General features: G+C 38.7%; 1 protein-coding gene, 1 long non-coding RNA gene and 1 pseudogene across 7 annotated transcripts in view; 2 read left to right on the top strand and 1 right to left on the bottom strand.

Moving 5' to 3' along the window:
* Positions 1-20181, top strand: part of LOC146472323 (uncharacterized) — an 81208-nt gene extending 61027 nt beyond the window's left edge. For all 5 annotated transcript variants that reach the window (XM_085119698.1, XM_085119697.1, XM_085119696.1 and 2 more), the window contains 22 exons: positions 44-94; positions 679-714; positions 1757-1819; positions 3077-3130; positions 3212-3247; positions 3364-3471; positions 4556-4726; positions 5041-5118; positions 5822-5866; positions 6181-6204; positions 7536-7562; positions 8522-8764; positions 9270-9323; positions 11517-11552; positions 11726-11803; positions 11936-12109; positions 13967-14095; positions 15348-15413; positions 16134-16187; positions 16791-16985; positions 18071-18183; positions 19298-20181. In XM_085119698.1, the coding sequence (XP_084975824.1) occupies positions 44-94; positions 679-714; positions 1757-1819; positions 3077-3130; positions 3212-3247; positions 3364-3471; positions 4556-4726; positions 5041-5118; positions 5822-5866; positions 6181-6204; positions 7536-7562; positions 8522-8764; positions 9270-9323; positions 11517-11552; positions 11726-11803; positions 11936-12109; positions 13967-14095; positions 15348-15413; positions 16134-16187; positions 16791-16985; positions 18071-18183; positions 19298-19535 (2073 nt within the window). In that variant the 3' untranslated portion in view covers positions 19536-20181. The remainder of the gene's footprint in view (positions 1-43; positions 95-678; positions 715-1756; positions 1820-3076; positions 3131-3211; positions 3248-3363; positions 3472-4555; positions 4727-5040; positions 5119-5821; positions 5867-6180; positions 6205-7535; positions 7563-8521; positions 8765-9269; positions 9324-11516; positions 11553-11725; positions 11804-11935; positions 12110-13966; positions 14096-15347; positions 15414-16133; positions 16188-16790; positions 16986-18070; positions 18184-19297) is intronic.
* Positions 1-23294, bottom strand: part of LOC146472314 (cyclic GMP-AMP synthase-like receptor 3 pseudogene) — a 112800-nt pseudogene that overhangs the window by 20129 nt on the left and 69377 nt on the right. The gene's annotated exons all lie outside the window — the stretch shown is intronic.
* Positions 20195-22790, top strand: LOC146472322 (uncharacterized). Its single transcript, XR_014866626.1, has 2 exons — positions 20195-20545; positions 21159-22790. It is a non-coding gene; the product is annotated as an uncharacterized LOC146472322 (long non-coding RNA).

Genomic DNA, 23294 nt, shown 5'->3' with positions numbered 1-23294 from the left:
TCGACAAAAACTTTGAAGATGATGAAGATCAACTTTTTTTCAGGGAGTTTCTGGTGTGGGATTTCCAGGTTCAAAAGGAATGAAAGGCGCTAAGGTAAAGAGTAAAAAAATAATTTCTTCTTATAATATAAGAACTTTCCTAATGAGCGGGATAGCTTCACCGTGCGTAGTATTTGGGTTCAATTTGTTGTGGTTCCCTGTAATCGATCCTTAGATTTTTCTCTATTTTTTTTTTCTGTTTTTATTGCTTCCTGAAAAACCAGCGTTTTCAAATTCCACTCGACCTAGAACACTTGCCGGAAACCAATGGCACCGGTTGACATGTACAAAGCCATCTTTCATAGTATCTTCAATTTTAGAATGATGTACTGTATTATTCAGTAAGTGACTCAGGAAATCGTGGTGCTCCTATGAGAGAGTCGAACCTAAGACCTTCCGATTACTCGTTGGAATGTTCTACCACTGAGCTGCAAGAGACTCGTGGGAGCTAAGGGCATTAAACTAGGTTCATGGGACAAACATCCTGCATACTGCTAGGATTGGAATGCCAATGTGTGGCATATGTGCGATGGAATAAATGTGATGATATATTTTAAGCCTGGTGAATGAATGAGAATGATGTATTATTCAGTGAGTGACACAGTTATACTGAATTTGTTTGTTTGATTTGTTTTGTAGGGAGAAACCGGAGACAAAGGATCAGACGGACGAAAGGTGAGGTTTTTTTCTTTTACATGAGTGTAAATGTATGCATATCAGTGAAGCATTGTATCTGTTTATGGAGTTGGCAACTGATCCACTTAGACTTGGCGCCTTCCGGCCTGAGAAGTTGACGTCCTGGAAACTTCACACTTTTTAGAGCTATTAACAAAAGATGGAAGGTGATATTACAATTACTAATCAAGATATAAATAACCGAAATATTTGTTAATTTGTGCACAGCGACCACAGTAACACAAACGTTCGAGTTGGCCACTGTCATGTTCAAGTAGATAGAGGATCCAAGACATTAACTGATAAAGAGATTGTTAAGTGATCGGATTGTGGAGAGTTTACATAATTAAAAAAAACTACACTTAATAGAAATAAAAGAATAATATCAATACCAGTCTTTGATAACGATGGAGGGAAGGAAGAGTAACTGGTTAGTTATGATCGAATATTTAGAGGAAGCATTTGATAGTGCTTTAACAATCATGTTAAATAACTTCACTCTTTTCTAATGTTCAAACATTATTGAAATAAGGGAAGTGGTCAAAACTACTATACTCGAACAAGACCCACCAAACCACAAAATGAATAGTGGCCTCTACCTGCACCCCTCTTCCTCAACCTCAAAAGATGGTGTCTTTGTTGCATAGCCACCCCTCTATCCAGCAGTTAAAAAAGACAATGAGATTCAAACCCCTCTTTTCTCGTTTATCTAGCTATGTTGACTCTTGTTAGATGAATATTTCTGTGTCAACTCAAATTTTAAAGTATTGTCATGAGACATGTGGTGTCTTCAATAACCCCCCTACCCCAGACCAGGTGAGTCCTCTTCAAACAAACTTGTTATGACCAGTTCCCTAAAATTCCGCCAATACTACCCTCTACTCCCCCCCCCCCCCCCCCCCCAAAGATAACATTTCCAACAAAACATTTCTATGTCCATGGTGTAACACCTCTCTGCCCTTCCGTTTCTTCCTTTACTTGTTTTTTGTTGTTGTTTGTTTTGTTTTGTTTTACGTGCTTCATGTTCATTATCTGTTTTCAGGGCGACCCAGGCCAAGGTATCCCAGGACCACCTGGGCCACCAGGTCCTCCAGGAGCAATAACGGTTTGTATCTTCAATTAAAACCGATATGATACTTTAAGCGCTTTGGAAATTTTCCTGCGATATACAATGCAATACCCACACTGTGACGCTATCACTAAAGAAACAATGACGTCATAGCTGAAGGAAGTCGCAGGCCAAAACGTGACCGCAACGGCTAAATTGCGGGATTACGATCTTTCACTCGGTAGTTGTGTTAACAACACATGAACAAACAGGAAAACAACTGTTTAATTGCACAAAGGGATTATATCTCAGAAAAGAGAGCTTCTCTCGGTGCTGACTAAAAGAACTCTGGCCTTCGAAACGACTGCGAATGTCAAGTTGAAGCGTTTGTCGTATGGACGTATTGAAACATACGATACAGCACGCGGTATCGATTACTTTTCAAAAGCACACTAATGTCGTAGTATCGATTACTTTACTATCGGCATCGATCCATACTTACACATAGGAAAAATCAGAATGTTTCGACGTCATAACAATACGACAGAAGTCGAACATAATCTTTTTTTTATCATTTGTTAGTATATACCACACAAGTGAATAGTACTTTTCGCGCGCGCTGATTGGCTAGCTCGGAGGTGATTAGCCAAGTACTATTCACCTCCGGGCAGCCGAAGAGAAACAAGATGGCTTCCCGTCTCGCCACGGTTACCTAAGAGGAAATTATTTCGATAAACGAGGCGGCTGTTACAAATAATACATAAATGGCAACAAGGTTTGGTCTGACGGCATTAACTGGTAAGTTTCTAATCTTTTCTACCTCATATTCTGAGGCGAAAAAAGAAAATATAATCCCTTGTTTACGAAAACTGCCGAGTACTAAAATTACAATGAATACAATGAAACATGTAATATTTTCAGCATGGTTTCAACAAAAAGGCGAATTTCACAAAAAAAAATTGAAGAAATGACACTGTAAGAACTAAAAAAGTGTCTCCAAAAGTTTTATTTGTCTGCAAGAAAGCGAGACGGAACTTTCTACAATGAGAAATCGCTTACCGCGTGGCGCGCGAGATTTTAAAATTTCATACCATTTGTCGGTATATTGTCAGAAATAAAATAATTTTTTGGTCCGCTAGTTATTCAGCTTGTGTGGTATATACTAAAACAATTATTCACCTCAGTGTCGATGAAAGTGATGGATATTTACCCCGCCGCTTCGCGGCTCGGTAAATATCCATCGCTATTCACCTCCACTTCGGTGAATAATTGTTAATTAATTATTCACCGATACTTTTGGGATATTTTCTTTAGGAGGTTGGAGGCGGAGAGTCATCAGCACAGGTCAATGCACAAAAAGGCGACAAGGTACATAGGAGCTGAAGAACTGTGTAATAAGGACATAATTTTTTTATCACTCTTTACATAACAGTTCTTCTCACTTTTCAGGGCGATCGTGGTCTCCCAGGAATGAAAGGAGAAAACGTAGGCCATGTCTTCACTTTCCTTTTGTTTCCTTTTTCTAATTTTCCTCGTTTATTTGTTCGTATTTCCTTTGCATATAAGCTGTAAACGTAAAATGTCACATGATACCTTCCTAGGGAACAACAGGAGCAAATGGCATCAAAGGTGAAAAGGGAGAGGTGGGACCCGCGGGACCGAGAGGCGATACGGGATTCCCTGGCTTTAGAGGACAACCTGGAGTCAAGGTTTGGTAGATAGCTCGTTAATATAATCCTGTAACTTAAGGCTTAACGAAAGAGCTATGGAAAGGCATAAAGCCTAGTTATCCAGTGAACAAAAGTTCAACTAGTCAAATTTATTGATTGTCTCCTGGATAGATGAATTTGTTTAATACAATGGATAGTCCTATTTATATTATTACAAATTTATGGTATACAAAAACAGAAGCCAAGGGATGAATTGCAAAAGAGTCAAACACCCAATGTTAAAGCAGATCACCAATGGAACTAAGATGAAAATAATGACGCAAATTAAAATGTGGTAGTAATAAGTATTAAATATTATAACAATAAAAACACTAAGAGAATGAACTAATCCATAAAAATAACTTTTTAACTGAGGCTTTAAAAGAATTTACACTTGTTGCCTCACGAATGGAAAAGGGAAGGGAGTTCCATATTCCCACGACTCTTTGAAAATAAGTATATTTAAGAACATTCGTTCTTACATACTTAAAATTATATCAGTGGATTGGTTGCTACGAATGGCATGCAAATTTGCCCTGATACTGTTGTTTGTGTGCACCATAAAAAGTGAAAACTGTGAAAAATATAACAAAAGAAAGGAACTGTAAAAGTATTGATCATGCGGTTTCCATGACAAAAATGCAGGTAGTAACGATATTGGTCGTGCCACTGGCACTTAATTGTTATTTGGAATAACAGCATTGTAATTTCTTTCCGTGACTCTGTAGCCCTATTCGAAACTCATAGAATATAGAATATTTGGATTCAAATTCAAATTTAGATTCAACTCAAAGACAAATTCTTTACGCTTTTCTCGAATACTTAAAGCTCCCGAGAAAAAGGAGCATTGGGTTTATATTGTGATTAGCCGGTGTACCTGCAAAGAAGTAACTTTAAACCAATCGTATTTGTCTCCATCAGAAAGGGAAAATCTTGTAGACACCTACTCGGGAAGGGTTAGGACAAAAAGGTTCAAAACCAATAAAACATTGTTAATAAGATAACATTATTCATACTGTTGTTTATTTTTTGGTCAAGATATCAATGTTTTAAGAAATATATATATATTTTTTTCTATTTTCAGGGAGAAGATGGAGCCGATGGAAAAGATGGGCCTCAGGGACCAATGGGACCCCCCGGAACTCGCGGAGAAATTGGACCCCAGGGGCCAGTTGGATTTCCAGGTCTTAAAGGTAGAGGGGGGCGTCCTGGTCCGCCCGGACCTCCCGGTCCTCCGGGATTTCCGGGAGAGAAGGTAAAGGAGCGAGTGTTATTCAACTTGCGCATTAGAGCACTATAGAGTCGTAAAACAATGATAACAAACTCATGGTCTTTGTAGGGTAGTTAACTGGTTTGAAAAGTTTTCTATCACCGAAGGTTACCACCTTAAAAACGAAGAACTTCCAAATATGCTCAAGTTTAGTCGAAATTTTCTGACGATCCCGTCACGAAAGCTCAACCGAATACTTCCGAACATTACCGAAGTTCACCCGAAGGTTAAGCCGTTAAATGAGATAGTAATACAACAGCTACAGGGTTATACGTCTTCGTGATTTTTCTTTGTGATAGGGTGAGCCTGGTGAAGAAGCGGACATTGGATCATTTGAAGGAGCGAACGGAAACGAAAAGGCGGTGAAAGGAGAAAAGGTTTGCTAGGATTACAAACACTGTGATTCAATATTTCCTTTACTTCATATAAAGAGCTCTCCTGTCGTGTAAGCTCAAAACATTAAGGTACAATAGTCAACTGGTTAGTACATTGGACCTTCGATGCAAAGATCGTCGGCTTAAAGGGGAAGTATCACGCAAATTTGCTGTCATTTCAAACCCAAAAATATTTGTCTGTCAGGTGAAACAACGAAATAATTGTCAAGTTTGTCAAAAAATTATCACCCCAGTGCAATAAAACTGTCAATTAGTGCCCCTGGCCAGAGACAGAATAGGCCGGTATGAATTAAAATTTGAAAAATGTTAGGCTAATGTTTTCCAAGTTCTCGCATTTTTGTTTCCAAAATGCGTTAGAACAGATCATGAGTTGTTCCTTTCAAGAATTGAATTGATTTCTTTCCTGTCGTCATTCTCGATTTATTTGGCAGCTGATTGAAGGTCTTATTTCATTATTTTTAACAAAAGATATGAAAAACCCCATGGTACTTCCCCTTTAATTAAGTTCTTGTCGTTGGAGCTAATTGCTCTACATTGCATGTATCTTTACCTAGTTTTTGAAAGGGTTACCAGTAGAAAACGGTGACGAAACTACTTAAAATACTGCAGGCAAGCGATGTCTAGGATCTTTATCTAAAAAGTGGAATTGCTAATTGTGTTTAATGTACTTTTATGTTGTAATCAGGGAGAGCGAGGGACAAACGGAACTTCTGGAATCAAAGGCGAAAAGGTAAAATGAGTAAATCATCCTTTACGTAACACGTGCATGCAATTGCTTCTTAAGAAGATTACCTTATCACAGAGCTTTCACGGCATTAATTTTTTACCTTGTTTTTTGTTCCGAAAGTTCCGAACAAGAGATTATTGGTGCTTTGTTTGTTTGAAGAAAGCCTTAGCAGATCTTTCAAATTCCAGAAAAGGTCAAATTGATGGGTTTTTTAATAAAGAAACTTCTGGCTACCAGAGCACCATTTGCATTCGTTTAAGAAAGTAAATTGTATACCTGGTCAAATAATAATAAAGTCAATTTGTATTGTTCCGTAGGGAGAGAAAGGAATTGGCGAGAAGGTAAGAGTTTCTTTGACAAGACTTTTAAGGAACACAACCAACTTTCCCTTCTGCAACCTGTGCGTTTAGATCTTATTTTATTTTTTTTTTCTTGTTAATTTATTAGCTTCGCCTATTACATGATACAGAAAAATAAAGGAATAAGTATAATAAATGCTAAATTAGGCAGGGATACCACAACAGTGGTAAGCCCATTACAGTGGTCCCAGACTGAGTTTTAAAATAATAATAATAAAAAAAAAACAAAGAAAACAGATGAGGCTACATATAGCGATTAAAAAAAACAACGAAGATGGACAGACACATTACGTGAAACGTTACATGAAGGACAGATAGTTTTCAAGGATCATAGGTCCTCTGGGTCGTAGTTTTATTTCAAGGCGTCTACATAATACTTGTATATAATGGATTTAACTTGACTGGTCTGAAGGTTGCATGAAAGTTGGAGGTCATTTGCTAAGATATTCCAGATTCTATTGGTTCTATTTGAAAGCATAGCCAATTTTACTACAAATGCTTAGGATCAACAGCGACTGCCACTTAGAGAGATGTCTGTCTTCGAGAGGTGTCTATCTGAGAGAGATGTCTGTCTTAGTGGGGTGTCCATCATAGAGAGGTGTCCATCTTAGAAGTGTCTATCTGAGAGAGATGTCTGTCTTAGTGGGGTGTCCATCATAGAGGGGTGTCCATCTTAGAAGTGTCTATCCGAGAGAGTTATCTGTCATAGTGGTGTGTCCATCATAGAGAGGTGTCCATCTTAGAGAGGTGTCCATCTTAGATAGGCGTCTGTCTTAGTGGGGTGTCAATCTTAGAGAGGTGTCATTCATAGAGAGATGCCCATCTTACAGGTGTCTATGTGAGAGAGGTGTATGTCTTAGTGGGTTTTCCATCTTAGTGGGGTGTCCATCTTAGTCAATAGAGAGGTGTCTGTCTTAGAGAGGTGCCTGTCCTAGAGAATTGTCTATCTTGGACAGGTGTCTGTCTCAGGGAGGTCTCTGTCAAAAAGAGGTGTCTGTCTCAGAGAACTGTCTGCCTTAGATAGGTGTCTGTCTTAGAGGGGTTTTCGTCTTAAACGGGTTTTCCGTCTTACAGAGGTGTTCGTATTAGAGAGGTATTAGTCTTAGAAGGTTTCATATACGAGCGGATGTCTGTTGCGACGAGGTCTCAAGTTTGTTACGTAGAACTGCAGTCTTGTTAATTTGGACCAAACCGTGGACTTAATAACAAGGTTTTACCTTTGAACAGAAATTTTTAATAAGTAAGTTGTCATAGAGACCATCTTAAAACACACAAAAGCGAATGTCTAATAACCTACATGTTTGCCCACGTAGGGTCAAAAAGGAGATTTGGGAATTAAGGTAAGATTATCTGCAAATTAGAATCATTTGACATTCTTGCTACATTAACCAGAGGCAAACAACAAGACAAAGTTAGCAAAATACTTAAGTTCCTGTCTCCTGTGATTTCAGATAAGTTTGTATGTTAATAAAGTTTGTTAAGTTCGGATGCTCTTTCTTGAAAATTTAAGTTGCAGAAAGTTTAGGAATATAAATTTTATTACCAGAATTTTCGAGTTGATATTGAACGTGCTACCTAGCCTTACTTGCATTTTGAACAACATACGTACCCCTCCGAAAGCAAAAGGAATTAATTTTTCGCAGGTACGAAATTTAGAGGACACAGTTTGCCAAAGGAAACTTCAGGATTTCTTGACAACTAACTCCGAATTTCTGAGACGATTAACCCAAATTCAGCCTGGTCTTCTTCTTTCGTTTCCCGTTTATAAAGTGCTCCCTTTTCGTAACTGTAAGGCCCTGAGGCTACGGCAATGACGCCAATGGTGTCTGCAAAGTGGAACCATGACGTCACAACACGTGAGAATTACGTCGTTTATTCTTCACAGCCGCCATCTTGGATATCTCCATATCTCCAAAACCGCAGAAAGCCGTCCAAATTGGCTCAAAATTTATCAAATGCAACGTAGTAACTTTGGTGTCAAAAGGTGAAAGTTACAAGAGTAAACTTAAAATTCCTCATAAAAAGATAACAAATCCAACATTTTGCTACCATGGAAACATCAAGTCGTGTGAGAAATCAGTGATTATAGCAAATTATTGCCAGATAGATTTTAGGAAAATTCATAAAGATTGGAGATGATGAATATTCAAAGTCAGGGTCATTTTGTGCCCAAGCACCCTACCCCATGCCTGTTTGTCTCTTCTGTGAATCCTTCGACAAAGCTGTCGGATGAAGCTTATTTAAATATTGCTCAAATTTCCTCCAAAGCTTAAGGAAAATGATTCCGGGTCCATTTCAGGGAGAGTTTGGAGAAAGTGGTGAGAAAGGAGCCAAAGGAGAAGCCGGCTCTCCAGGAACACCCGGTCCTGAAGGCCCAGAAGGTCCCGAGGGACCTCAGGGACTGATGGGACCACCAGGGTTCCCTGGAGAGTATGGGCCTAAAGGATCGAAAGGCGAAACGGGAGAACGAGGTGAGAGGGGAGGGCAAGGAGAGCCTGGAGCGCCTGGGAAAGATGGAGTGAGCGGAACGAATGGCAGTAAGGTAAGTTTTTTTTTTTATTTGTATTTGTTTGTGTATTTTTCTTTCTTTCTTTCTTTATTTATTTATTTGTTTATTTATTTATTTATTTATTTATTTTTGCCATATTTTACAATACAAATGGCGAAGAAACCTATTACAAACTGCGAGGCATATTAACACTTAGTTCAGGACTGAAAGTACTAATTTAAATGCAAGTCAAGAGTATGAAAAAGGAGAGAAAAGCACACAGAGAAAACTTTAGCTAACAACTTGTAAAAAATTAATAACTTGTAATAAAGAAGTTTTTTTAACTTTTTTTTGGAAAGAGGCAGGGGATAGCATAAACTGTGCTATTATGTTATTGACTAAAGTGCGATACAGAGTAAGTATTTGTACACCTACTTTTCCGACATTCGTTCTTGTTTCCCTTGTGGAGCACGTGAAAGTTAACCTCTCTAAAGATGCACTTTTCTTGTATTTATCCCATAATAAGTATTTATAAGTTAATTTTTTTAATCTCTTTAAGGGCGAACCAGGTGATGTCGGTTTTCCTGGAAAGAAGGGCCAATCAGGAGCAAAGGTACAGATACATGTAGAGTAGCTCATTGGTGCACTCTGAAAAGGAGCGTGAGTGTGGTTCCGTGAGCGGTCCGAATAAAAATTGATTTCTCTAAATTATATATACATGTTTCAAGGAAATGTTCAAAAGAAAACTTGCATTAAGTCGAAACCTTTTCCCAGGCATAATGTTTGTGGAAATGGCACGAAAGATTCAATTGTTTGCATTCTCGTTGACCTAGCTTCCTTGAACAGGACTAATATTTCCCCAATACACACCAAACGCTTAAATGTTTAATTGTAAGTATAGTTAGTAGAAGACCGAACACTCAAGAGGACCATTAAGTGTTCGGCTTAGCGGGAGCTTGATAGTGCCTAAAAAACAAGAATCTACAACCTATGCAATCGAAATGGATCTTCGTTCGGAGAGGCGCAAAGAAGGGTCGAGATCGATGAAATTGCTGTCCAATTATTACTCGGGCCGTAAGGCGGACCGAGTTAAGGTTTCGGTAGCATTATCAAATTCTTTTTGCTTTTTGAGGTCGCGATGGGCCGGGAGATAAGACTTCGGGCCACGAGTTACTGTTCTCGGTCTCGTTTTTTGTACTCGGCTGGTACGAGTTACGTTTTCTGTCGTGTTATCAAATTCTTTAAATTCTCGGTCGCGTTCTTTGTTTTCGGGCCGTGAGGAGTGTTTGCAATTAGTCAGGCTAGTTTAAAATATGCGAGCCAGACGTGCGAGGCATGAACAACCCCAACATAAACTGCTAGCCGTTAAGCTAACCGGGGAGCTATTTAAGCTAACCTAAGTGCTATTTAGGCTAACCGGAGTGTTTTTTAGGCTAACCTGAGTGCCTCAAGGTTAGTTTTGTTTAACCGAAAATTTGGCAACTAAATCAGTCTATGACCTCGCGGGCCAAGATAGATAAAGTTGTCTCACGTTTACTTTAGAAAAACAATCAATGTAGAAACGCCGGGTTTCTGTCTTCAAATAAAAGGTGAATAACAAATGCTTTTCCCTGAATTTCATTTATAAATATAAACAGCGAAACATTGAAAAACGTACAACGATATAAACGTACGCGTGATGCGTAACGTTACTCTAGATCCGGGGGGTGGGGGGGGGGGGGTACTCAACAGATGCTTGGATAGGGAGGTGCGGCCCGGGTGTTCAAACCCTGACCCTGTTTAAGACACAATTCTCCGATTTCCCTATCCCGTTTAAGACAGAATTCAAAATTTTCAGGCCCTTTCTAAGACATTTAACCCAAAATCACACCCTGTTTAAGACTAGAATGAAATAAGAATACACTAGTTTCTTACTGTATTTTAATACATTGGCAATAAGCCATTAGGTCATGTAGGGATACCCTGTTTAAGACAGAAAGTGATGAAATAGATACCCCGTTCAAGACAAAACACCCTCAAAACCATACCCTATCGGGTCGCACGTCCCCGTTAAGGTCACATAAGGGAGTATCCCCCCGGGCTTAGATCATACCGAAAATTACGATCCGTCATTGACCCGGCGTCACATACATATTAGGACCGTACAAATGGTTTCTGTCTCTAAACGAAAGGTGAAAACGTAAGAATTAAAGCCCGGGGATAATAAAAAGCATTCGTATGACAAATGTCGTTTTCCCCTGTATTTCATTCTGACTGCAAGAAATGCAATTCTATCTGGTGGCTACTTATTGCCTCACTATATCTCTGTATCTATCTATTTGGTAGCCTGCGAGCAAGCTCTCTTGGGGGTGGGGGGCGGGAGGGGGAAAGAGGATCCACCCCCAAGAGAGCTTGCTGGCAGGCTATCTATTTGAGGGAATTGGCGATGCTGGAGGTTATCACTGTTAGAAGATTGTAGGCTTTACGCACCACACAATCAAATATGGCCCGAGTATAAGCTGGAAACAGCTTCTTGTTCTTTACCTAAAGCCCCATTCACACCAACAAAATATGTTTAATTAAACCAGCTCTAACAAAATGAAAATTGGTAACAGAAAGCTGAACCATTAGCTTTCTCATACGATTCAAGTAAATTTGAACTTATGCTTTCATTTGTGCAAAATCTGTAGTCCACAAAAATCCGAAAGCGGCTGTTATGAAGGAAACAATTTTAAACTGTGTTTAACTAAGACAGCTTTTAAACGTGTTCAAGCCTTGGTGTGAATGCGGCATTAATTTAATCATTTTTTCTTAATCTTTCCTATAGGGAGAACCTGGAGAAATAGGTCCTCAAGGGCCGAAGGTAAGATCCTTAAAACATATCCGGGGTTTTGTTTTTCGCTCAGTTCAGTGTCAGGTGTTGTTGTTGGTGCTGTGGCTGCTGCTGTTATTGTTGTTCCACAGAGTTCTTACACCACCTCTAAAGCAGTGGATCGTTGTCAAATTGTCAATAATCATTTAACTTTTATCTCACAGGGAGAACCGGGATTACAAACTACGGGACCAATTGGACCTCAAGGGCAGCCAGGATCCCCGGGAGATCCGGGACCTCCAGTAAGTCTGAAGTCCAAAGTCCAAGCTTAAGTAGTTTTCAACTAGAATAATGAGTTAGAGTAGTATATGACGTTAATACATGGATGAATAAACAATTTGTTCCATTCACTGTTTCTTCTTTTTCCCTTATAGGGACCACCCGGTCCACCGGGCGAACTCCCGGGACCTCCGGGTCCCCCAGGTAGAGATAGCAACGTCCCCGGTCCTCCAGGACCACCCGGACCTCCGGGTATCCCAGGAAAGAATGGAAAAAATGGTGATACACAGCAGAAGGATGACCCAGGGATGAATCCATTAACTCCCTCAGTGAGTTTTATTACAGTTGTTTAAGTCTCCCAGTTTGAAGAGGGCCTCAAGGGGCGAGAGGGTTAGCTTTTGACGGTTGATGATTACATTTTACCAATTTTGCGGGTTGACGGTTCACTTTTAGGGATTTTGACGGTTGACGATTATCAAGGAGGAATTTCTTCCATGAGTTAAAATTAATAATAACTTTTGTGTTTTTTACTATTGGCAATTGTGTTCTGGAGGTTGATTTTTACTCAGAAACATGTTATCAATGTAGTAAATCATTGATACTTTGAAACCAGAAGTACTTCCAGCCGGAAGTTAGTTGTGATGTCAGTTTAAACACAAGTTAAGTGGAAAAGACCATAAAATGAGTATATTTGGGAACAAGGTGACTGGTTTATCAGTTGAAACGATTCTTCGCCGGGGAGCCATAAGTCTGGGGTTAGTAGCTGAAATAGTGATATTTGAAAGACCTTGAAACCATTTGACGGACAATCTGATAACTGGTTTTTTGACGGTTGACGAAAAAATTGCCCTTTTTTAACGGTATGACTTTTTAAATTTTTGGCTGTTTGACGGCTGAAGGTTAACCCCATTGACACCTTCCTTCAAGAGTTCTCAGGATTGACACTCAATTCAAATTCATTGGTTAAAACTACCGATAAACAAACAGCAGCAGGATGGAAGTTCTGTTTGGAAGTTCTGTTGAATAACTTTAATTTTAATGATCACACAGACTCAAAAGATAATTCACTCTTGGGTAACTCATTTGAAGTGTTTAATGTATCTTTTGCTGTATGGAGGATTTCACGGCGGATATATAGGATGTACAAAACAATACTATTTTTTTTTTCTTTATTTTTAGCAAATATGTTTTTATTATTGTGTACCTCCAACATCCCCATTCTAGAACAGTTTTTCATTTAACAAAATCAAACGAATTACAAAGGCACAATTTCAACGAAGTAGTCAAAGAGCATTTTCACGACGGCCATGTGAGAGGCACATAGCAAGAATAATCATTTGCGAAAAAATAAAATTTATTTCCTTAAGGTTTTATTATTTTGTACTCATAAAGTTCATTTTGTCCAAATCATTTCAAAGAGTCCAATCTGTCAAGTCATGAGAGAACTTTTAAAAGCACAGTCATGGGACGTTCGTGACCTACGGACGGTAACTGGAAGTGAAATGTTTCTTTTTACTGGCTTGTTTTTGTTTCTCGCAAAGGGCTGAAGAACATTTATTTTATTGTCATGTGGCCTCAGAAAGAGTCAAAAGGAAAACATTAAAATTTAGGTTGACCTCGACGATGTTTAAAAGAGTCTTGGCTGCACCCCACTGAAGAACATTTGTTTTATTGTCATGTGGCCTCAGAAAGAGTCAAAAGGGAAACGTTCAAATTTCGGGTGACCTCGACGATGTTAAAAAGAGTCTCGGCTGCACCCCACTGATCGACATTTGGAAATCGGATGAAACATTGTTCCTGTGTTTGGTACATTAACTTCTCTCAATTCTAGTGTCCCCAGTTAGTGGTGTCATGCTCAGTATTTTGACTTTTGAATAAAGTACAGAGGAACTCCGTCTTACGACCACCTCGTTATAATGATCACTTTTATGTGCACCGATCGAATTGAAAGTCCAATCATTTCCTTAGTTTTACAACCTCGTTAGTCCGACCACCCCGTTATTACGACCACATTTTCACGGGCCAAAGATGGTCGTATTAAGAGTGTTCCGCCGTAATTTATTTAAAATTATTTATCATCATGCTATAGAACCAGGGTGAATTACCTGGAGTATCAGAGTTCTGTGGCCAGGCTGTATCTTTTTTAGCTTACCTTTTTTTTAACTGTTCAATTTTATGTGTTCAAGGTTGTCGTATTCGACTCCCAAGAAGCACTTATCAAAGCAGTTGAGAAGGTGAAACCAGGTACCCTGGCCTTTGTGCTTTCTGATCAGCTGCTATACGTCAGAACCAATGGTGGCTGGAAAACTGTAGTGGTAAGGCGGGACTTGTTTGTTTGTAAGGCGACCTCTTATTCACTTGCAGCATTTACAATAACTGGCAAGATCATGCTTGCTGTGATAAACACCTTGTATCAGTTCAAATGGTTGCACGATCAAATCATAGAGAGGTATTGTTAAGTCCGTTGGCCTACTCTCCTTCATCCTTGCACGTTACTTGAAACGGATGTAAAAGAACACATGGCATTGTTCGAAAAGAGTAGGGCGCAGAGTTTACAGTTTCATGGTATATCTGACTAGATACCATCATTAGTCTGGGTAGGGGGGGGGGGAGGTGGGTGGGGTGAGATTATACATGAACTTAGACTGCAGTCAGAGGCGCCTTGTATACGCTGACGTTCGACAGGAGTGTATTTTTAAAGAGTACGTTGTGATTGTGTGATTGTCCATTGCATGTAAATACTACATCTTTTGGGAAAAACTTCTTCAAATTTCTTGCGCCCAAATTTTGGAATATGTTAAACGATGACTTAAGAACTACCCCTAGCGCAACCTATTTTAGAAATAGCTGACTAGGCTTTGAAAACTAGCCTATTGATTATTCCTTATCTTTATTTATTGTATTCTACGAATAATTCTATAGCTTTTATTTTTTTAACTGTACATATTTTTTATCAGTGTATTTATTTCTCGGAGATACTAGCGCTTATTCGCTACTCTTCAATCCGAGTTGGATTAAAGTTTTACTACTACTACTTTTTTTAATGAATATATTTATTGACATAGAGCACGTATAATGAAAATACAATGATTAAAATATGACTTACAATACCAACATTACCTACTATACTTACAGTGCTAACGACATTTACTGTACTTACAATACTAACAATGCCTACAATGTTCACAACTTCTGACTTACAATAATTACACTACTGCGACTACTACTACTACCACTACTACTACTACTACTACTACTACTACTACTACTACTACTACTACTACTACTACTACTACTACTACTACTACTACTACTACTACTACTACTACTACTACTACTACTACTACTACTACTACTACTACTACTACTACTACTACTACTACTACTACTACTACTACTACTACTACTACTACTACTACTACTACTACTACTACTACTACTACTACTACTACTACTACTACTACTACTACTACTACTACTACTACTACTACTACTTCTACTACCACTACTTCTACTATTACTGCTACGACTACTTACCTTAACAATTTTGGTAATGTTTATTCCTAGCTTGGTCCAACCGTGTTCGCGGCTCCGACAAAAGCTCCTATAACAACAAGACTCAGCACCCCTATGGTACTGTTGGTTCTTTAACCTGTATTTTACAGTACAAATTACTTACATCTCTTCCGAAAACTGGCAAACTAACCACTCTACTGAAAAAAAATGCTGATTAACAACTTTCATTTGAATCTTTTTCCTTTAACCCTATGTAGACCGGGGGGGTGAGGAGGGGGTAGCGCATTCTGCCCTCGGCGAGTTTGAACCTGGATAACGTTTTTTCATTATTCGAGAAAACTCCCTCAAACTTCAGGACTTTTTCAGAAATTTATGTGGAAAAAATTTGATGGGGTTGGTTGGTGTTGACTGACGTTGATGTTACGATGACAACCAATTTTTAACAGGCAGTTTTTTTCAAAAAATTGAAAATCCCTTTTTGGAAGATAAATTATTTTTTTTATACGTTTTCAGTCAATATTGGTGTTCCTTATTGTTTTTGATCACTTTTCGTTGAACTATAAAAATCCATGTTACAGGCCTCAAAGGAGATATCTTTGGACGTGCTATCTATCCGCCAAGTCTAGCTGTCACAACTTTTATACTTCCGAAGTTATGGAGGGGGGGGCGAATACCCCCCCCCCCCCCCTCTCTCCAGGCTCCAGAAGAAAAAAAAAGCCAGATCCAGATAGGGTTAAGATTTCATTCACAGAATCACAAGAAATCATCCATTTACTGTTACCGAATAATTCCTTGTCAACTAAAGACCACTAAGAGAGTTCGTACTGACTTTTGCAGACTTCGAACGGAATCACTTTACCTCCAGTTAACGTCAAGCTGAAAGGACAGTATGTAAGTATTTCAATAGGTCAGAAGGCAATGATTACTTTTAGAAAACAAGTCATAAAAAAAATTGTTGTCATGCAAATGTGTAGGAGAGGACGGCGGAAGGGGGAGGGGGGAAATCTCTCCGTACCCAAGAGGAACTCTTGTCTTATCCTACAAACTCGATCCCAGGCCTTTCCCTTGTAAATACACAAGGTAAAACCGTGGGAACGAGGTTGCGTATCTTAAGAAAAGAATGCGTGGTAACAGATTGTGTAGCATCAGTGCAGTGCATTTTAGCAACTCACGGAAGATCTTTACATTACAGAGGTGTACGTCCCTGGAACTCCCTGTGCCTAAGGGTTTTCGTTTAGATAGGTTCCAAAAAAATATTATGTTTATGAGAAAAAATGTTGTTTGAATTGTGCTATAGTGAAACCTACACATTGACTGACAGTAACTGACTCACCGCACATGCGTAAGGTCTCCCCCAAACGATCCCACAATTGAATCGAAGACCACTTTCGACCCATGTTGCCACTTTTTTCTCGAGGATCCGCAGGGTGTCCGCTTAATACAGGTGTCTCTGTAATATTTTTTTTTCTTTTTTTTTTTTTCCTCATTTCATAGTTGCGCATGGTGGCCCTTAATTTACCGCAGACCGGTTTGATGAGGAGTGTCAGGGGCGCCGATGAGAAATGCTGGCGGCAAGCTCGTAAGGCAAACCTGACTGGAACATACAGAGCATTTATCTCCAACAGGTATCAACATGTATACACAATCGTTCACCGAGAGGACAGAAATCTTCCTGTTGGAAATCTGAAGGTAAAATCTCATAATTCTGCGGTTGGTGTTAAGAGATGTATACAACAGTCAAAAACTAAACGATTCAACTCAAGGGAGCTTAAAGGCGCAAAATTAAAAGATACTAAATAGTTCAAGGGACGTCATAAATTATACTCTCGTAAACTCCGCGAGCTCTATTGAGTTCGCATTTGCTATAACCCCTTGTTTAGCGTGAACTTTGATCCCAGTTTAATCCCCATAAGAGGGTGCCTTTCCTAGTCGTGAGGATGGTCGCTAATGCTTCCTACCTGGTTTGATTTGCTGCTCAAAAGTGCGCAAAGATCTGTTCTATATATAAACGGATAAGGGGTTACTTTCTAAAGAAACTGTGTTGCTGCTTCGATGGGGAGTAGAAACGAATGTTTGGTTTGTCAACAGAGTTGATAACTTAAAGGTAAAAAAGCCAACTTACCTTTAGTTATCAACTCTGTTGATAATTTTCTAGATCTGAACTGGATGAATATGTCAACCAGAAGACAAATGCGACGGTGTTTTTTCATGCATAATTTTCTTAATGACATTGAAAGAAACAGTATAATTACTCGAGGCTCAGACTATCACAGCCATAACACCCGCTCCAAGGAAACTATTAGATATATTAGATCAAATACGAACAGGGGACTACTCAGATCCTTTAATAGTGCATTGACAGAATGGAATTCCCTTCCACAAGACATTAGATATTTACTTTTTGATGCTTTTAAAATTTCATTACTTAAAAAATTCAAATCTCAATTAGTTTTCCTTAGTGTGACATTTCCTAGTTCATCCATTTCTAATATTTTAAATATTTGCCATTTTTTTCATGCAGTACCCTATTGAAAACCACATTATGTGACATAGGCCATCTGTAAAAACGCTTTCTTATCTTATCTTATCTTATCTCATCTCATCTCATCTCATCTCATCTTATCTTATCTTATCTTATCTTATCTTATCTTAAACCAAACATTGTGTTCTATATATAGCTCAGTTTTAATTAGAATTCCATGTCGTATGCCTACTCCAGGTTATCAGCTCCTAAACGTGACTCATATTGAGAGATCATCTTTATATCTTAACAGGGCGATCAGTTGTTTCCTTCTTGGAATTCTATCTTCACTAAACGATACGCTTTTAATCCTGATATTCCAATCTATTCATTCAATGGATCAAATGTACTCACGAGTTCAACTTGGTAAGTCATGTACATTTTTTTTAATTGGTATTTTTTGTAAGTTTTAATAAGGGGATCCTGTCAGTTGAGGAGCGCCTATGACTTCACTTTGTGTCCAGGCTAGCATCCCACGCAGATCGTTTTTAGGGACATTGCATTACACTGGGGAGGAGAGCAATACAACGCCCCTGAAAATGACTGCGTGGAAGGCTAGAGCCAGGCGTGCGTTTCTTATAATGTTAACAAATTAAGATTCAATTTTTTCCAGAACATCGTGGTGCAGGTTTACACTGAATCGTAGACGCTTACACTGTCAACCCATGAAAACAGTTCTGACAAAAGCCTTAATAAAGGTCTAAAAATCGTAGGGCTGATTTATGGATTCCTTTTAGATTTAGATGTATGCTAAGTATTACAAGGGAAAAAAGCCTATTGTTAAGAAACAACTCTTAAGGTTCAACAATCTGTTCCCTGGGTCAGGCTTAGAGGCCAGTGAGTTTAGACAAATGTCTAACGAGTTAAAACACTCGTTAACAATCGGAGAAATTATTACAGGACTTGGTAGTTCGCAATTTATGGTCTCTTATCTTCGTATAACGGTATTTTCAGCGATGTCCAATTCTCAAGCATTAATAATGCATGACAGAAAGGAAATTACTTTCGTGAAAAAAGTTTGAAAATGTGATCTTAATTATCATAAAATTTGACGTCTGCTTTGAATTTCTCCACGAATTATTAATAGTTTAAGAAGGTATATTAAACAATCGAAAGATTGTTTCATCCGATCTTCAAACACCTCCAAATTGGTTAAAAAATACTTGGCTGGTGTTTGGAAATCGGATTAAATACTTTTCTCAGCGCAACCCCTTGTGAGTAGTCTTACTGTCAAGCCGAATGGATTAGGCGTTTCGTGACACAAAATGAAGGCATCAGATTTTTGGGCCAGGAAGTGGCACAGGTTGTCTAAAGACAAGAGCCTCGCTTCAAATCCTCCTACAGATTAACATCCCATATTGAATGTTATAGTCCAAAGAAATTGTTCATACAATTCCGATATATAACGATAAATCAGTTTCTAGATTCTTCATGCTTGTTTGTTTATTGACTTGCTCTTCTGTTGCAACTTCCACCTCAGGCCTTTCAAACACATATGGCACGGCTCGCAACAATCTGGCGAGAGGCACCCAAAAAACTGCAGAAGCTGGTTGAGCAAGAGTTCCGAGCAATTCAGTACGGCAACGGCTTTGAATGGTCGCTCTCCGACATTGGACGAACGGGAGTTTCCATGCAGCAGTAGTCTAATTGTTTTATGCGTGCAGGTAAACCCTACCCAGCGGCGACGAAGACTCAGAGCAGCACACAATGTCTTATGAAATGGCACTTTCTGTTCTGGATTCGACTACGCCAAAACAAGATGAATCACGCAGCAGACCCACATGGCAGTTCACACGTCTGTGTGTCATCGCTGCGAGGTTTTATAAAATGAGTAGCTTCAGAAGAAGCTCAAATAGAAGGTTTTTATTTCGCCTAAAGGAAGCTACAGGACATTCTTATGGACATATTTTTGTTTCCAGTTAATTGGTTGACCAAACAGGATATTTATATGCTGACAAGTTAGTAATATTTTTTATATGCGTCGTCCACACTACTAGCTCCCGAAAAATTTTGAAAACGCACCTTTTCTTTAAATCCGCATTAGTGAGAACAGGGCCTTTTCCACTCTGGAGAGCCTCTGTTGTTCGAAGACGTCGTTTATAGTGTGAGCGAAAGACCAAACTGGAGGAGAAAGGGCGCCTTTTGCCGGATTAGTGTCAACGGAGCGTTAAGAAGGAAGCCTTGAGTCTCATAGCACGACTCTAATTATTTCCTCATGTGGAGAAAATGCTACTGCTAAGAAGCTTCTGTAAAAGGCTGGTGGCGCACGTTCTGGCGATTCAGTCCAATTCGTCAGAGCTGTTCTGTTTTCTAAAATTAAAAAATCCTCCTTTTGTGGAAAGGCGCTTGTCCTTTGTCAGCCGACCGACCTTGGGTCTTTTAAAATGGAACATATATTTCAGTTCTGAGAACTGATCGGCCTGGCAAATGGAAAGCGCCATGCGTTAGAATCAGTGCTCTTTAAAACGTTTTTTCCATGAAACGAAGGCTCACTTGCCTAGCAACGGCATTGATAGATACGTAGTTTTATTGATAAAATACTTGGCAGCCGGAAAGCTGAATTGCGTATTTACATAGATATGAAAACTAGATATGCGCGTATCAGAATAGATAAGAGTCTAAAATATGAAATGTATAATTAATTAAAATGTACAATCGATCGAAAAATACTAAAAATCTACAAATATGCATTATCGATACAGGATCTTATAATGAAACTATTCTTAAAGTTTCTTTTGGTAGATTTCCATATCTGTGAAGAACTCATTTTCGAAAAATTTTTTTAGAAATATTGAATCCTTTTTTTTTTACGAGCGCTAAAAGTTACTGAAATTTTTAAATTTTTGCGCGCTTTAAGCCCCGCTGGACAAATTTTTGTCTCGTGGGCTCATTAGGAACGAGCCAATGAGAAGCGTCCGATATTTGACACTTTCTTAGCTGTGACGTAAGAAAAGGACACCAGAAGGATTCTTAAGGATTCAGAAGGAATCTTATGCATGCTGATTACCTTTCTCTACATTTCGAGAGTTGCTGCATCCAAAAACCACACATTTTTCAACCATTTTCTCTGTTTACAATTAAAGCTTTACCGCGAATCTTCGGATATTTTTGCACGATGTCCTTTTCTTACGTCACGCTCCATATTTGGACACATTTGGCCGAGTGGGGGACTAATGCGAACGATAGGTGAAAATATCGACAAGACTGCCTTCACTTCTAGCGCTCGTAAAAAAAAAAGGATTCAATTTTTCTCAAAAATTTTTTCGAAAATGAGTTTTTGAAAGATATGGAAATCTACCAAAAGAAAACAAATTGAAGGCATGGGTTAGGGGCACTTTAAGATTTGCCTTATGTGTAGTAAGAACAAAGTGCCTGTTGTGCTTCAGTGCATAACGGGAGGGCCCACGGAACAGTAGTAAACTATGCAGACGGTGTTCAGGGTCCCTTACTATATTCAGTTAGTCGCTGTGAGACAAGTTGCTCGAAACATTGCCTATTGCAACATAGCCTATACGAGAAAACCCGCAGTTTGAGGCACTCTTTGAGTAAATTAAACGGCAGCCTTTGCTAGCGCGCGTAAGTCAGAAGGAGCCGTATCGAAGTTACGTTTTATATCTTTAACATCTTTTTTTATCTTTTTAATCTTTCTTTGCCAATGTGTTTAAAAAATCCGTATAATGAAAATAAACTAAAATAAAAAGGAAATGAATAAATACGTCGCTTCATTGTCAGTCCATCGACGACAAAAGCTGACAAACTGATTGCTTTTCACTCTTAAACCCAAACTCCTTCAATTACAAAGCAAATGGCCGTCAAGAATTGTAAACAATTAATCAGTGGGGTTAACAGTCAGCCGTCAAACAGTCTAAAATTTAACCGTCAAACTAAAATGTTCTTAGACAGAGTAAATAGACCTTCATCACTCGGCGGCCATTTTGAGTCTCAGGAGAACAAAAAGCTTTCGCACTGAATTCGCGTCGGGGCGAGGCTTGCCGTGCAAAAACAAAACTTTTATTCTCCTGAGACTCAACATGGCCGCCGAGTGATAAAGGTCTATTTGGGGTAGAATCAAGTTCTGCTTCTCAGATTTCGAACGCAACAACGTTGCGAGACTTCACATGTTTCTGTCGAAGTTTGTTGCATCACGCATCGTTTCATGCAACTTGTGCTGTGACAAAATTGCGAGGCAATTTGAAAAACAAATTACCTAGTGCAAAATAGTCTAGGGGATCGGATCGAGATAGCATTTAGTATGAATTGTTGAACACCAATATCTGCCAAGAAAATGCTTCTATAGGGTAGTAATATATATTTTGCAGTACTGTTCTATTTATCAGCTCAATCATTTTCGGTTCAAGATGGCGTCGTCTACTCCAAGCACTTTTATTGTCATGCCCAAATATGGCATGACCAAATAGGACATTAAAACTGCTCTGTTTGCCGCAGAGTTGAGAGTTCAGATTACATTTAAATACGCATTATCACGGTTTTCGACGTCATTTTGACGGGTAGGCAAACAGGCTTGAAATAACAGTGTTTGTATTGAAATCCAATGTCAAATAATTTTCATAAAACATCGCTTCTGAAAAATTCATGAATTGGAAACTTTTGGCACTAGTAAAAGAATTTTAAGAAAAAAAATGGAGAAATGTAGCTGTGACAGAAAGCGTCCAGTCGTGTTTTGAACTTTCCATACACTTCCCTGTATTTTTTCCCGCGAACTATTTTTAGTAGCAGTTCACGGCTGTTTCTTTACAGACAAATGTATGTAATAAATATTTTTCTTGACAGGAACACATCACTGATTCACATTGAAAAGGTGATATGTTTTAAGCATTCTCACTGTAGCTGATTTTGTAACTGTCTTAATGAACAGTTGTATTCAGAAGCTATACAAATGTAGGCGAATAAACGTCAACGTGTATTTTTTTATTGAATGCTTAAAGTAAGCAAATAAAATGTTATTTGGTGGCTGTGAGGTTGTATTGTTGTATTATTCGAAAATTTGACTGTCACTTCCTCTTCAGAGCTATTTACTATGTAGGTCTCATTAAGAGAAAATTCACTGCAACAATAACGCAATTAAATGGTGATATCTTAAGTTCGCAGGTTAATGAATGGATTCGTCATGCTGTATTTAGTACAAACTCGAAGAAAAAAACTAAACTCGAGAGTATTTTAAATTAAGCGATTTTTGCAAAGACGTATGAAGCGTGTCGTGTTGAGTGTCCTATTCTAATTTTAGTATCTCCTCGAGTTTTGTATTAAAGATCTATGAGAAACTTCACATTGGTGCTTAATTTAAGCTATACATGTATACACTGTTTTTACTGATTTTAATTCAGTCTTTAAAATTCCGTGATAATTAAAATTAATTAAAAATTGCCTGTCAGCCCGAGGGGATGCTGATGATGCATTTGTGTCATCCGATTTCCTAACACCGAGAAGTGGGTTAAAAAAAAAACGAGACGCAGCCG

This window comes from Pavona decussata, unplaced genomic scaffold (assembly GCF_977016875.1).
Source record: "Pavona decussata unplaced genomic scaffold, jaPavDecu1.1 SCAFFOLD_100, whole genome shotgun sequence".
Classification (NCBI taxonomy): domain Eukaryota; kingdom Metazoa; phylum Cnidaria; class Anthozoa; order Scleractinia; family Agariciidae; genus Pavona; species Pavona decussata.
Note: the sequence above shows the minus strand (reverse complement) of the source record. Positions and strands in the feature narration are given on the sequence as shown.